The sequence below is a fragment of the Fundulus heteroclitus genome, chromosome 12, assembly GCF_011125445.2.
Source record: "Fundulus heteroclitus isolate FHET01 chromosome 12, MU-UCD_Fhet_4.1, whole genome shotgun sequence".
NCBI lineage: Eukaryota > Metazoa > Chordata > Actinopteri > Cyprinodontiformes > Fundulidae > Fundulus > Fundulus heteroclitus.
The window spans coordinates 24,014,515-24,027,546 of NC_046372.1; the positions used below are offsets into that span (position 1 = coordinate 24,014,515).

The following is a 13,032-nucleotide window of genomic DNA, read 5'->3' on the forward strand; positions in this document are numbered from 1 at the left end:
GGAGTTAAGAGCTACAGACTAAGTGCTATGAAAGGGGAGTTCTCTGAGGTGTCCCTGAAGGCAACGTTAACTCCTCCATTCTTATGTCATGCCTCTGGGAAATGATGGTCTTGTGTTGTTTCTGCTCTCACTATGGCAGCAGGCAGTATGGGAAAAGAAAACGAACTCAAGTAGAGTTCACTGTTCCTGCTTTCAGCCTCAAATCACATATTTACACTGAAACAAGAGCAGCTCAACTGGCTGGAAACCGTAAAAATGTCCGCCAGGACTCTTCTTCCCTTCACGCACAGACCTGAACTTTCTTATTAAACCGCTCTTGCTCTGGTATTTCAACTCCATGCTACTAAAACGCCTGTAAACTTTACACATTTACTGAAACATCTATTTTTATAAACACAATGTAAATCTGGTAATCTTGCAGAACAATTTAAATTAAGATGGCCTAAAATTCCCATGATTTAAAAATGCTTAGATTTTAAAATCATCATTACTCTAATAAAAATCTATTTCCTTTTTATTTATTTAAACAAAAAACTCAACTCAATTCTGATATAAGATAGTTAACGCTCAAACCCAGGGAAACAGTTTTTTTTTTAAATCTGCAATCTGCACATTGTAACGAATGAGAATGGAAATCATTAAAACCTCTTTCCAGGATATTATTTTAGAAAATTAATTTTATCTACTGTCTGATCTTATAAACGACAGTTAAAAATCTGTTTTGTTTTTCGCAGCAAGACTAAACTAAACATTAGATTTTATTACTAAAGGATCACAATTATTGTAACGTACAACTCTGCAAATGTTTTAAGACTTTCTCAGGCGATCTCAAAGTCTAGATCAGCAGTTCTCAAGGTGTCAATTTTGACAAAAAGTCTTGTTTTTCCCTCATTTGTCAAAAAGACAATTTGTTCCCGTTTCTCTAGTTTAATTCATGACAAATCAATAATAATAATAGTTTAAAGGAAGCAATGAGCTGAAGACTCGGCATCCAGGTGACGGATGCAGCATCTCCTGGAGCTTTACAGTCTCAAGACTGTGGAGATGATGGTGGATTTCTGGAGAAGTCAAAATTATATTCTTTTATTATTTTAATGGTGTAAGTGGTGATAACAAACCTCTTTAAAATTGTTTTTTGCCAAGTTGAAAAAAAAAAACAGATGTAAACCGTGTTGATTCATCAGAATTAAACGGGACAAACTTAAAGGAAAGTTTGGCTTCTTAAAACCTTTTCCATCCAAACTAAAGTTAGAGCACGACTCCTGCAGTCGTTATTATTGTTATTATCTGTATTTCTCCGCAGAATGCTGCTCTATTTGCACTTGTAGTTTAAAGCTGGCTGCTTTATATTGTCTTTGCCTCCACACACCGCTAAGGAGCAATAAAAAACAAAAAAGCAAACATGTCGGCCAGTTTAGCTTTAAAGTTGTTGCTTTTTTGTAATTTCAGTAATTACCCCCTAAGGCATGAAGCTGCTGCAGGCCTGGAGGCCTCCTGTTGCATCCTGGGAGCCCTAAGCTGCGTTATCACAGATCCTTCCTCCCAGCAGCTGTTAGACTTTATATCTCTGCTCCCAACAAACTCAATCAGGTGTTTACATCCCTGCTGCTTGTCCGGATTTTTTATTCTTGGAAATACTTGGAAATATATGCATTTTTCCCCCAATCATTCGACTCAGTTGCACATTTCTTTAATCTGAGTAAATTATTTTCTCGTATGCTGTAAATTTGGCCTTACTATACAATCACTTTGTTGTTGTTTTTTATCTGCATGCTTCTAATTGCCTTTAACTTTGCTGCTGGGACAAATGAATGCCCTCAGTGTGGGGGCAATAAACGTTATTTCTATTCTGCTCCATTTCTTTTCTTGACTCCTAAAATAGAGCATGTGCACAATGTGAGGACTGTTGCTGAAACGCCCACGATGATTTGTGTTGCCAGTAAAGATCTTTATCTGAAGCCCTGAGATGTGAGTCAACAGATGAGCTGAAGGAGGATCTATCGTCCAACACCGCCTCCTGCTGGACAGTGGGAGGAACACAGCTCGTTAGAGCCACACTAACGAGCCATCCATCAACTAAATTAAATGGCTATACATCTATTTAGTTGATTACCCATTAAATCAGTTTACGCCGTTTTTTTCTGCACCAGCACAAAGTAAATGGGTGTAAAAATCATTCTGGTCAGCGTTATAATGAAGATCTAGGCTGACATTTCATATTTATTAACTAAGACGTCGCCGCTTAGTTTGAAGATGACAGGCAGACCAGGAGCGAAGAGGATTTCAGGAAAAATACGCCGACGAGCCGAACCAATTAGCAGGATTCCTGACACTGGAGAAGTTTGGGAAAAAGCAAATAAACCACAAAAAAGGGTTTGAGTTGTCAGACTCTATTCCTTATTCTGTTATCTAAGAGATAAAAGCCAGAAGATCTGAAGAACAAAGGGGATTTCTACGTTGATTTATACGCGGATGACATCCTTATGGCTGTGATGTGGCAAACATTGGCACCCGTTTATTATTTTACGCACAACACAAATCAAGGACCGATACTACTGCGTGATTTAAAGAATCTGTATTTAATGTTAGATTACCCAATCTGGGTTTGACAAGCAATTACCCAAAAAAAAAAGAAAACAAAAAGAGCAGTCAAATAGCTTTTTATAGCACAAACCCACCAGAATCTAACTTCAGTATTGCATTATTTCAAGAATAAAACCACCCAGGGTGAATGTTATAAAAACTGGTGGAAAAACAAATCCAGAGGCGGGGAACGCCACCTTCACAAAGGGAACTAAATGTAAGTAAAATGTTCTTTGCTATTTGTCCTTGATTTGAGCAGATAAATAAGATTATCTGCCAATGGAAGAAGATGTTTGTACTTAAGAGGAACGACTCATCTTCAAATTATTTCAAGTGCAGTATGCCTAATTATCTTATTTTAGAGATAAAAAATACTAATTTAATTGTCAGATAATCCAATTTACCTGCTCAAATCAAAATTTTACTTATTTTAGTTCCCTTTTTGCAAATGCATTAACACCCTCACACCTTCAGACAATGACCCAAACAAGTCGGAGTACCGGTCCGGGATTTGAACCCGCCGCCACCGACTGCTGCACCCTGGAGACCAGCTGTGATAAAAACATCATAAAATCTGAGAACCGGCCACACAGCAGCCGTCATAGCAGCATTTCCTCCTAACGAGCGGCCGTCTCCCACTAAACAAACTCCTGTAGTCAACAAACACCCAGAACATGACCAGAAACATCCCAGCAGATGTCAGTGTGACACAGATGATTCCTCAGCAGCCGCCTGCAGCTCTGCAGGAGGGGCCAGACCCCCGACTGGCTGCAGATGTGCAAACATCTGTGTGCTTTTCATTGGATTTCAAATAAGTAGCTCAATTTCCTCAAAGGTTGGATAATATTTCTCCAATTTTAGCTTCCCTTCATTGGCTTCCTGTTAAATCAAGAATAGAATTTAAAATTCTCCTTCTAACGTATAAAGCCCTTAATAATCAAGCTCCATCATATATCAGAGCTCTGATTACCCCGTATGTTCCTAACAGAGCACTTCGCTCTCAGACTGCAGGTCTGCTGGTGGTTCCTAGAGTCTCTAAAAGTAGAATGGGAGGCAGATCCTTTAGCTATCAGGCTCCTCTCCTGTGGAACCAACTCCCAGTTTTGGTCCGTGAGGCAGACACCCCGTCTACTTTTAAGACTAATCTTAAAACTTTCCTTTGTGACAAAGCTTCTAGTCAGAGTGGCTCATGTTACCCTGAGCTACCTCTATAGTTATGCTGCTATAGGCTTAGGCTGCTGGAGAACATCAGGGTCTATTTCTCTCACTCTGCTGAGTTCTCCTACTACTCTCCAATTTTGCATTGCTTGTTGTTATTTCAGCTTTTAACATTTTGTTCTCTGTCATTTTTATCTTCATAGAAGGTACACCTGGTCTGGTGTTCTGTTAGCTGTGACATCATCAGGGGAGGCAGATCATCCTCTATTACCATCTAACATAGAAAGTACTCCTGGGTCAATGTGAGCTTCTGAGCTTTCTGTGTCTCTGCTCTGTCTTCTCTAAGCCCCAGTGGGTGGAGGCAGATGAGCGTTCACACTGAGCCTGGTTCTGGTTCTGCTGGAGGTTCTCCTCCCTGTTAAAGGGGAGTTTTCCTCTCCACTGTCGCTTCATGCATGCTCAGTATGAGGGATTGCTGCAAAGCCATCAGCAAACATAAAATTTAATGTAGAAGCCAATGTGTGTAAAGTCTATTTGAGACAGGAAATGATGCGTATTTCACTAGAAAAGGCAAATCGGTTTTGACCGCTTGGCCGGGAAACACTGTCACCGCACAGGTGGTCGTTTATATTATCTTTGGTTTTATATGAAAGCTAAAGTGGGAATAAATCGGCTTTTAACTGCAAGAACAGCATTCGGACATTTCCTATTTTACCATCTCACTCCGGCAAACACGCGTCAACCATAAGATTCCAGGTTAAAAACACTCCAGTGGCTTTAAGCGCTGGCTTAGCCCCTACATTAATTTAAAACATTTTTAATTCAATAAGCAACGAATGCTGCCGTCTACAGGGTGAAAACAGTCTCGACTCTGGAGAAAGTCTCAGAAAAAAGAAATCACTGAGAACTGACAACTGTCTGGTGCCTAAAACGCCACGATTTAAAGCTCGTGAAGGTTTTTGACTTGCAGAAAATCGCTCCGGTTCAGCCGGGCGGACCATCGTCTCTGCTGAGGAGCCCTCAGCTCCCTCAGAGCAGAGCTGAAGGTCCAACCTTCCCTCCGCTGGCATTTTAAAGCGAAGCTCGTCTTCCATCTGCTGCAAATCGACACCAGAGCATGCCGTTGTGCTGCCGCTCCGACATGACTTACTGTTCCCAGAGGAGAATGACGCAATCGCAGGCCGGATCACGCCCTCATGCACTGCAGAGAGAGAGAGAAACCCTCACGGTCCGACGCAGCCGCGGCAGAATAAGGAAGAATAAAAGATCAGAGGACGGAGGCGGATTCACTGATTTCCATTTGGACGAGGCTAAAATAGAAACCAGGGCAGTGACATCAGAGGGTTATTCCCGTCCTGGTGACACCGAACAACTCCAAAAGTTTACTTTTAACCGCCAGGGTGCCATTTAGCAAGGCACAGCGCCCTCCCGGTTCAGCTGGGCTGCTGCCAAGCTCAAGAGCTCCACAGAAACTAAATCTGATGCGAAATAAACTCCACAGAGACCCGCAGACGGCACCGAGAGTTTGAGAGAAACTGATGTATTAAAGCCGCGTCGTCTTTAAGAAGCTGTTTAAACTGCGGCTGCAAAAGATAAACGACGAGGCCGTGCAAAACTTTAGTTTCTTTAGCTCTTTCTCACTATTTATTACAGTCAGCAAAACATTTTTAGCTGATACTTTTGATGCATTTCGTTTTAAGGTTAATAATCGTCAAATACCGACGATGTGGGTCTGATGTATTAATAGGCTGGAGTACCCAGAGAAAACCCCGCCGTGGACGGGGAGAATGTGCAAGAAAGACCCCACGGCGGGATTTGAACCTGGGAAATGTTCTTTTTAATGTGGAAAACCACACAGAAACCGCTGCTTTTCCACCTGTTGCCATTTTACAGTCAAGAATTGTACCCAGAAAATGTTGCCAAACTGATCTTCCCCCCCCCTACACACAGTTTCTGTCTGTAAGACAACAGATTTACCGCTGAGGCACCAGAAGCCTCAGAATTACAGGAACACGCTCAGCGGCCTCGCTAATCGGCAAAGGACGAGACCAGCTGCCTGGTCGGCTGATCAGAATTAAAGGTTTGTTCTAAAAAAACGTATATTTGAGACGAAAGTTCTCACTAAAGTTTAAAGTTTCCTGATAATCAGGAACACACAATAGATTGTCATTTTTTTAACATATCAGAATCGGATCCGATAAGTAAAACTGGGCCAATCCTGAAGGAGAGAAGCATTAGCTGCAGCGTTTACATGGACAAAAGTAACCGGAATAAAAGGGCCGATCGGAATATGGTGATCGAATTAAGATCAGTCGGGAAGAAACTGTAATCCGAGTGAGAGGGCTGGTTTATGCCGATTAATAATCTGATCTACATGCATATAAACGCTGGTCAGGATCAAGTTATTCTGAATGTGGCAAACTGACAAGAAAATTTTACTTTTGGTTCTATTTTGCAGAACCTCTGGAGCTGGTTGTGCAAAGAAGGATTCTTCACACACTGCAAAAACAGAACTGAAAATAAGTAAAAAATATTCTCTAAATGAGTGTATTTGCCTTTGAGTTGAGCTGGTAAATAAGTGGATCCGCCAATGGAATAAGATTTTTGCACTTAAAACAGGAACAACATGATCTTCTTTGTGCAGGATGTCTAATTATCTTATTTTAGGGATTAAAACACTCATTCCATTGGCAGAAAATCTTATTTAGCTGCTCAAATCGAGGACAAATCCACTCATTTAAAGAAAATTTGTACTTATTTTCAGTTTTGTTTTTGCAGTGTAGAATGAGGAAAATTAAAAAAGGGTGCTGGTGCCAATCAAAAGGGAACTAAACGTATGTAAATTTCTCTTGAAATCAGTGTATTTTTGTCTTAATTTGAGCAGGTAAATAAGACTTTTTGCCAACGGAATAAGATTTTTGCAATTATAATAAGAATAGTTCATCTCTATCATCTTATTTCAAGTGCAAAGTACCTAATTATCTTATTTTACACTGCAAAAACGGAACTAAAAATAAGTAAAATGCTCTTAAAGTTAGTGTATTTGTCCTTGATTTGAGCAGGTAAATAAGATTATTTGCCAATGCAATAAGATTTTTGCACTTAAAATAGGAACAATTCATCTCCATGATCTTATTTCAAGTGCAGGATGTCTAATTATCGTATTTTAGGGATCAAAATACTCATTCCATTGGCAGGTCAAGGACAAATACACTAACATAAAGAACATTTTACTTTTTTTTAGATCAGTTTTTGCAGTGTAGTAGTGAAAACACTCATTCCATTGGCAGATAGACTTATTTAGCTGCTCAAACCAAGGAACAATATACTCATTTCAAGAAAGTTTGACTTACTTTTAGTTCCCTTTTTGCAGTGAACAACATTCAATGTGCTGGTGGTTGTAAAGCGAGCTTAATTCAGGCAGAGAGTGCTGGCGTTGTGCCCGCCCCGCCGCCTCAGACCGGCAGCAGACAGCTGAGGTCAGCCGTCTGAGCGGCACCGAGTGGCCGTGAAGGCCGAGGACGGGAAAGACGGGAACCGGGATCAGACGATTGTCGGGAAGGCCGCCATCGGTCCGTTTCAGTCGATCCGTTTCCTCAGCAGACAGCTGGAGTCGTGCACCTATTAGGGCTGAACAATTAATCGCATTTTCAATATAATCGCGACTTAAAAAAACGCAATTTCCAAATCGCAGAGTCTGCAATTTTTGGCTCTGTAACAATTAGTGAATCAGACACGTCCATTAGGTGTTGGTAAAATGTTTAAAGTGGGTTTGCCTCCACATGGAAGGGAAGACAGTTGCAGCAGTGAGATAATCTAATTTTATTACTTGTTTTAGAGTTTATATAATCATACATAGCATTAAGTACAGGTCAATCAGTTTAATACATAGAGTTGTTTGTTGGTTGCACTTTATGTTCAACAACGATTGATGTCCAAATCAACTAAAAGCTGTTCTCTTGAATAATATTCTGATCAATAGAAACATTAAAAGTTCTTGTTTTAAATATTCCTTGTTTACAAACGTCTTTATTTAGAGGCCATTTTGTTGCTTATGGTTAATGCAGAGAAAAGTCAAAATTGCAATTTTGGTTGAAATATATTGTAGGCAGAACGCAATCATTACTGCTCTGAGTTTAGATGCTGTGGGTCTTTTAGCAACTAATCTGCACAGCGAGGAAACAAATTGATTTGTTGTTTGTATATGTTTAAAAAGACATGATAAATTAAACTGGGGGGGGGAAAAAAATTTGCATTAAATCGCAATACTAAGAAAAAAAAAAATCGCAATTAAATTATTTTTCAAAATCGTTCAGCCCTAGCACCTATACAGTAAACATCTACACCAAAACAGCCTCGACTTGATCACAGATCCGAGACGTTTTTAGATCTTATGAAGGAGCCGTTTTGCAGCATTTCAGGAAACCCGTGTCAGTTTTAATCAAGCCAGAAAAAAAAAACTACTTTCAGACCCTTTAAATGACTTTTTATTGTGAATTGTGGGTTATAATTGTGTTCTGGTGGCGTAAAGAGACGCTGAAGTCCGTCCCACCACTACAGAAGAGCCAATCAGTCGGGCCTTTTTCAGGTTTCTGGAGCTGATGAATCATAGTTGTGTAACTATCAGGTATTCAGTCGGTGATAATTGCTGATTCAGCATCAAATTCAACTTGGGAGGGGGAAATTAAACTGAGAAAAGTGGATTTTCAGCCTCGTTAATTCATTCTATGGTTTATTTGAAGCCGGCCCCCTGACGACTGGTGCTGTTTGCCTCCAGCTGACAGCTGCTCTCACCACTCTGATGGTTACAGACCGTTTCGTACTTTTCCCACAGCCTGACCAACACCAGCCACTTCAGCGTGTGGGAATAAATAGGATCGCTCTGACTCCTCACTGTGTTCAAGGCGATGTTTGCATAACCCAGATCTCTCCTCGGTGTAAAACGTTATAATCTTGCCATGCTTTTTAGAATAATAGTGCAATATTCTGCATCTATAGCTGCAGTATTTTTGCTTTTCATAGCCTCGACTCACTAAGGGGAGCCTTTTCTTTGCTTTCTGAAGCCGTGCCTCCTGGTTCTGCTCCTCTGGACCCGTCCCTGCACGTTTCAGACGGTTCTGTGTCTCAACCCGTCAGATTCTAAAGTGACGGCTCAACACAAAAGGTTGCTGCTCAGCCTAACAAGCCCAGCAACTAATTAATTCACTTCAGTCGGGTTTGTTTGAAACTGGGAAGGTCTGGAGTCAGGAAGCAAGAGGCTGGGCTGAAGTACTCACTAAAAGCTCTAAATATAAAGAAAAAATGGTTTGACCACATCCTGCAGGACATTATTTTAGCAGAGATTTCAAAGAAAGTATTGGTTTTTTTTTTGCTCTTTATCTGGCCAGAGGTTTCCTCTTTTTCAGACGCCGATGTAACAGGAGGAAAGCCAGCCTTCCCTCTCCTCAGAAAACACTCTCCAACCTGCTCTGGGCAGAGGTGCATCTTTAGTCACTGCAAAAATGTAACTAAAAATAAGCTAAACTTTCTGAAAATGTGTGTATTTGTCCTTATTAAATAGGATTATCCGCAAATGGAATGAGATTTTTCCAATTAAGATAGGAACAATTCGTCTCCATCATCGTATTTCAAGTGCAGTACATCTAATTATCTTATTTTAGGGGTCAAAATACTCATTACGTTGGCAGATTATCGTACTAAGCGGCTCAAATCATTAACAAATACAATCGTTTCAGGAAAATGTCAACCTAGACCTCTCCCCTACACACTGCAAAAACGGAACTTAGAATAAGTAAAATGTTCTTAAAATTAGTGTGTCTGTCCTTGATTTGAGCAGGTAAATAAGATGATCTGCCAACGGAAGAAAATTTTTGCACTTAAAATAGGAACAACTCGTCTCCATCATCTTATTTCAAATGCAGGATGTCTAATTGTCTTATTTTAGGGATCAAAATACTCATTCCATTGGCAGATAATATTATTTACCAGCTCAAATCTAGGACAAAAACACAAATTTTAAGAACATTTTACTGATTTTTAGATCCGTTTTTGCAGTGCAGAGGAAGTCTATCATCAGTCTATCGCTGCTTCAGTCTATCATCACAATAGACTGAAGCGGCGCTCCCTCATCACAGCAGACAAGGCCCCAGCATGTCAGCCATCGCCCAGGAACAAGACTCCTCCGCAGCCCGACTTCCTCTGGCTGAGAACCGAGGCGCCGGCCTGAAGAGCCGATTCTCAGCCCAGAAGCACCGAGAAGGTTCTGGCTTCAAGGTGGCGACAGAACCTCAGAACCTCATCGGCTGCAGAAAGCGAGCAGGAGACGCTTCTCTCCACAGCTTCGCCACAGGATCCCCGATCAGACTCGAGGCACAGCTCTGCCGGCATCCGACCTTGACTTTGTGCCACACACCGCAAAAATGGAACTAAAAATAAGTAAAATTTGGGGGGGTGAAAAGATCGGAATTGGGCCGTTCAGACCGACGTGAAAAAAAGACAGATATGGGTCGTACATATGGGCAAAAAGATCGAATTTGGGTTGCATTTCCCTGCAGTGTGAAACGTAGCCTAGCATCCGATCGGTGCATCTCCAGGGTTTCCCCCAGCATATTATACGCCTATTATAAGCGCTGTCTATTTGAAACGTGTTGATGTGTGAGAGCGACATAAAACCTACACCTACCGCCAGGATTGATCCATTTTCTGGGGGAAACCCTCATCTCTAATAAAAGAGTCGGTATTTGTGTCGGACCTGGGCGTTTCAGACCACATCTAGCTGTCCCAGACGGGCCTGGGGGTTGCAGGGCTGGATAATATATGAACATGACAATAATTGGCCCTCAAGAAAATCTGTCCCTGAGGATTGTTTACGATGTTTGCTGCTCGTTATTTCCAGCTGCAACTACTACGCAGTTTTACACGGCAGTAAGATATTAAATAGATCCAAAGAGCTGACACAGATGACCGAAGCCGAGGTGCTAAAGGTCCCAGAGAGAGCTGGAAGCAATAACACGGCAGTACCGGCCCTGCTGTGCAACATTTACCTGCTGAATCAACCCCAGGTAAACGTGGCTTTTTGCTGCTTTAGTCAACATTAGTGTTGATTTTTAGCTGCATATAGCCAGAAATGGAGCTGAGCTGAAATGGAGTCCCTGACCTGGACAGCTGTTTCCCCAGATGTGACGCCGGAGAGCCCCGGAGACGACAAGGTCCCATTAGTAGAGAGGAGGGGGGGGGCAGGTGGGTGAAGGTCCACAGTTTGTTTGTGCTTCATTGATTGAAGCTTGACTCAACATTTAAAGCTAAACATGCAGCGAAATACAAGAAATCTCACCTTTCTTCCACTTATCTCTATGTGACTGTTGACAGGAGGAGAAATCTTCACTGTTTGGCTGCGGTGACGCACGTTTACCAGCAGCGGGTCCAAAGACAAACGGGTTATGAGTTTATCGTCAGGCGTATTTTGAAATAACTGACTTTGGCCCTCGGGACATGGGGCCCCACACCTGGCTGCCACATCTCAGCAGCAGACAACAACAGAAAGCCCTGCTGCAAAACGTGGACGCCGCGGTTTCTGTGACATTCTTCGATTCCAGCTCTGGTCCTCGATACCCGCCGGCCTGCATGTTTTACATGTTTCCCCTGCTTTAAAAAAAAAACAAAAAAAAAAAAAAACACCTGATTGACATTGTTGGGTGGTTAACAGGAATTTCTGGCGAATCGACGGCGGATTCTTCGTTTGAATCAGAGGTGATGAAGCGCAGAAGCATGAAAGACATGCAGGACGGCGTGTCCAGAGGAGCAGAGCTTAGAAAATGAAATAAAAGATTTAATAATGACGATCAGGAAATCCCCTCAACAAACTGGTTTAGGATTATTAAAAAGAAAGCTGTTAGTTCCTGTTTAGTCCAGTTGAGTCCGTATGAAAGCGTCCTCAGACGGGTTAATGCGTTTGGTTCAGAAAATCAAAGGAGAACCTCCAACCTGTGTGTCGGATCTCGGCACCGGATGGTAAACGTCTTCTCCATCCCAGCAGCAGTCAGCGGTCCTGGCCAGCAACCCGCAGCTCCACCGGCCCCAGCACCGCATAACGGATCAGATCAGAACCGGGTCCACACGACTCTGGAGCCCAGACCCATCGGGGGTGGGGGGGGATCCCCCACTCCCCTCGTTGAGGATTGGCCGGGAAGCCGGCGTTCGCTCGGCCCGCTCGTGTTTGCTTTGCCAGCTGTGTCAACAACTCAAAGAGCAGCGCTGGGAAAAAATTAACCTGTCCCTGGAAGACGGAGGCTCGTTGACGAGAAGCCGGTCCATTTGTGCCGGGGCGAACCGTCGCCTGCGAGCCCGACGCACCGACACAGCAGCACTGACGGACAGCGGCGCCGAGGCGCGCTGAAGGAGTCCGGGCAGAAAGCGAAAGCTTCAGATGAGGCAACGCAGCGACTTCCTTATTACACCGGCAGAATACCAGCGCTGGTCGGTCCGGTTCAGCAACAGAGTTTGGAGCGTAAGAAGTGTCGTCATCATGAAGCCCTGGCACGACACAAACGCGTCAAAACAAACAACTTCTTTCACTCTGGGGTTGGAAATAAAAGCAATAATTCATCAAAAGGCTGCAGAAGCCCAGCTTTGGGTTTATCTGGTCCAAACCTGCACAAAACGCCAGAAACTTGCTGCGTTTATGGCATTTATTAAAACCCAAAGGGATGTTTAATTTGGAGATTAGGAAATATTGAGATCTGTTTTAACCATCAAGCACTGTATAAAACTGAAAAATATAGGAAAATTTTACAAAAATACTTTGCTTTGGGTTTATCTGGTCCAAAACTGGACAAAAAGCCAGAAACTTGCTCCGTTTATGGCATTTATTAAAACCAAAAAGCAGATTTAATTTGGAGATTAGGAAATAATGAGGTCGGTTTTAACCACCAAACACTGTAAAAAACTGAAAAATATCAGAAAAATGTAGAAAAATACTTTGCTTTGGGGTCATCTGGTCCAAAGCCGGACAAAGAGGCCAGAAACTGCAGCATTTGTGGCATTTATTTAAGACAAAGGCAGATTTAATTTGGAGATTAGGAAATAATGAGGTCCTTTTTAACCACCAAACACTGTAAAAAACTAAAAAATATAGGAAAAATGTACAAAATTACTTTGCTTTGGGGTCATCTGGTCCAAAGCCGGACAAAGAGGCCAGAAACTGCAGCATTTGTGGCATTTATTTAAGACAAAGGCAGATTTAATTTGGAGATTAGGAAATAATGAGGTCCTTTTTAACCACCAAACACTGTA

At 42.2% G+C, this 13,032-nt stretch overlaps 1 protein-coding gene across 3 annotated transcripts in view; it reads right to left on the bottom strand.

Moving 5' to 3' along the window:
• Positions 1-13,032, bottom strand: part of LOC105924144 (ral guanine nucleotide dissociation stimulator) — a 75,032-nt gene that overhangs the window by 39,129 nt on the left and 22,871 nt on the right. The window contains exon 1 of one of the 3 annotated variants that reach the window (XM_036144323.1): positions 11,725-12,108. The exons of the other annotated variants lie outside the window; for them this stretch is intronic. Coding sequence (XP_036000216.1) covers positions 11,725-11,829 — 105 coding nt within the window. The 5' untranslated portion in view covers positions 11,830-12,108. Of the gene's footprint in view, positions 1-11,724; positions 12,109-13,032 lie in introns of those variants that run through there. 3 annotated transcript variants of the gene reach the window in all.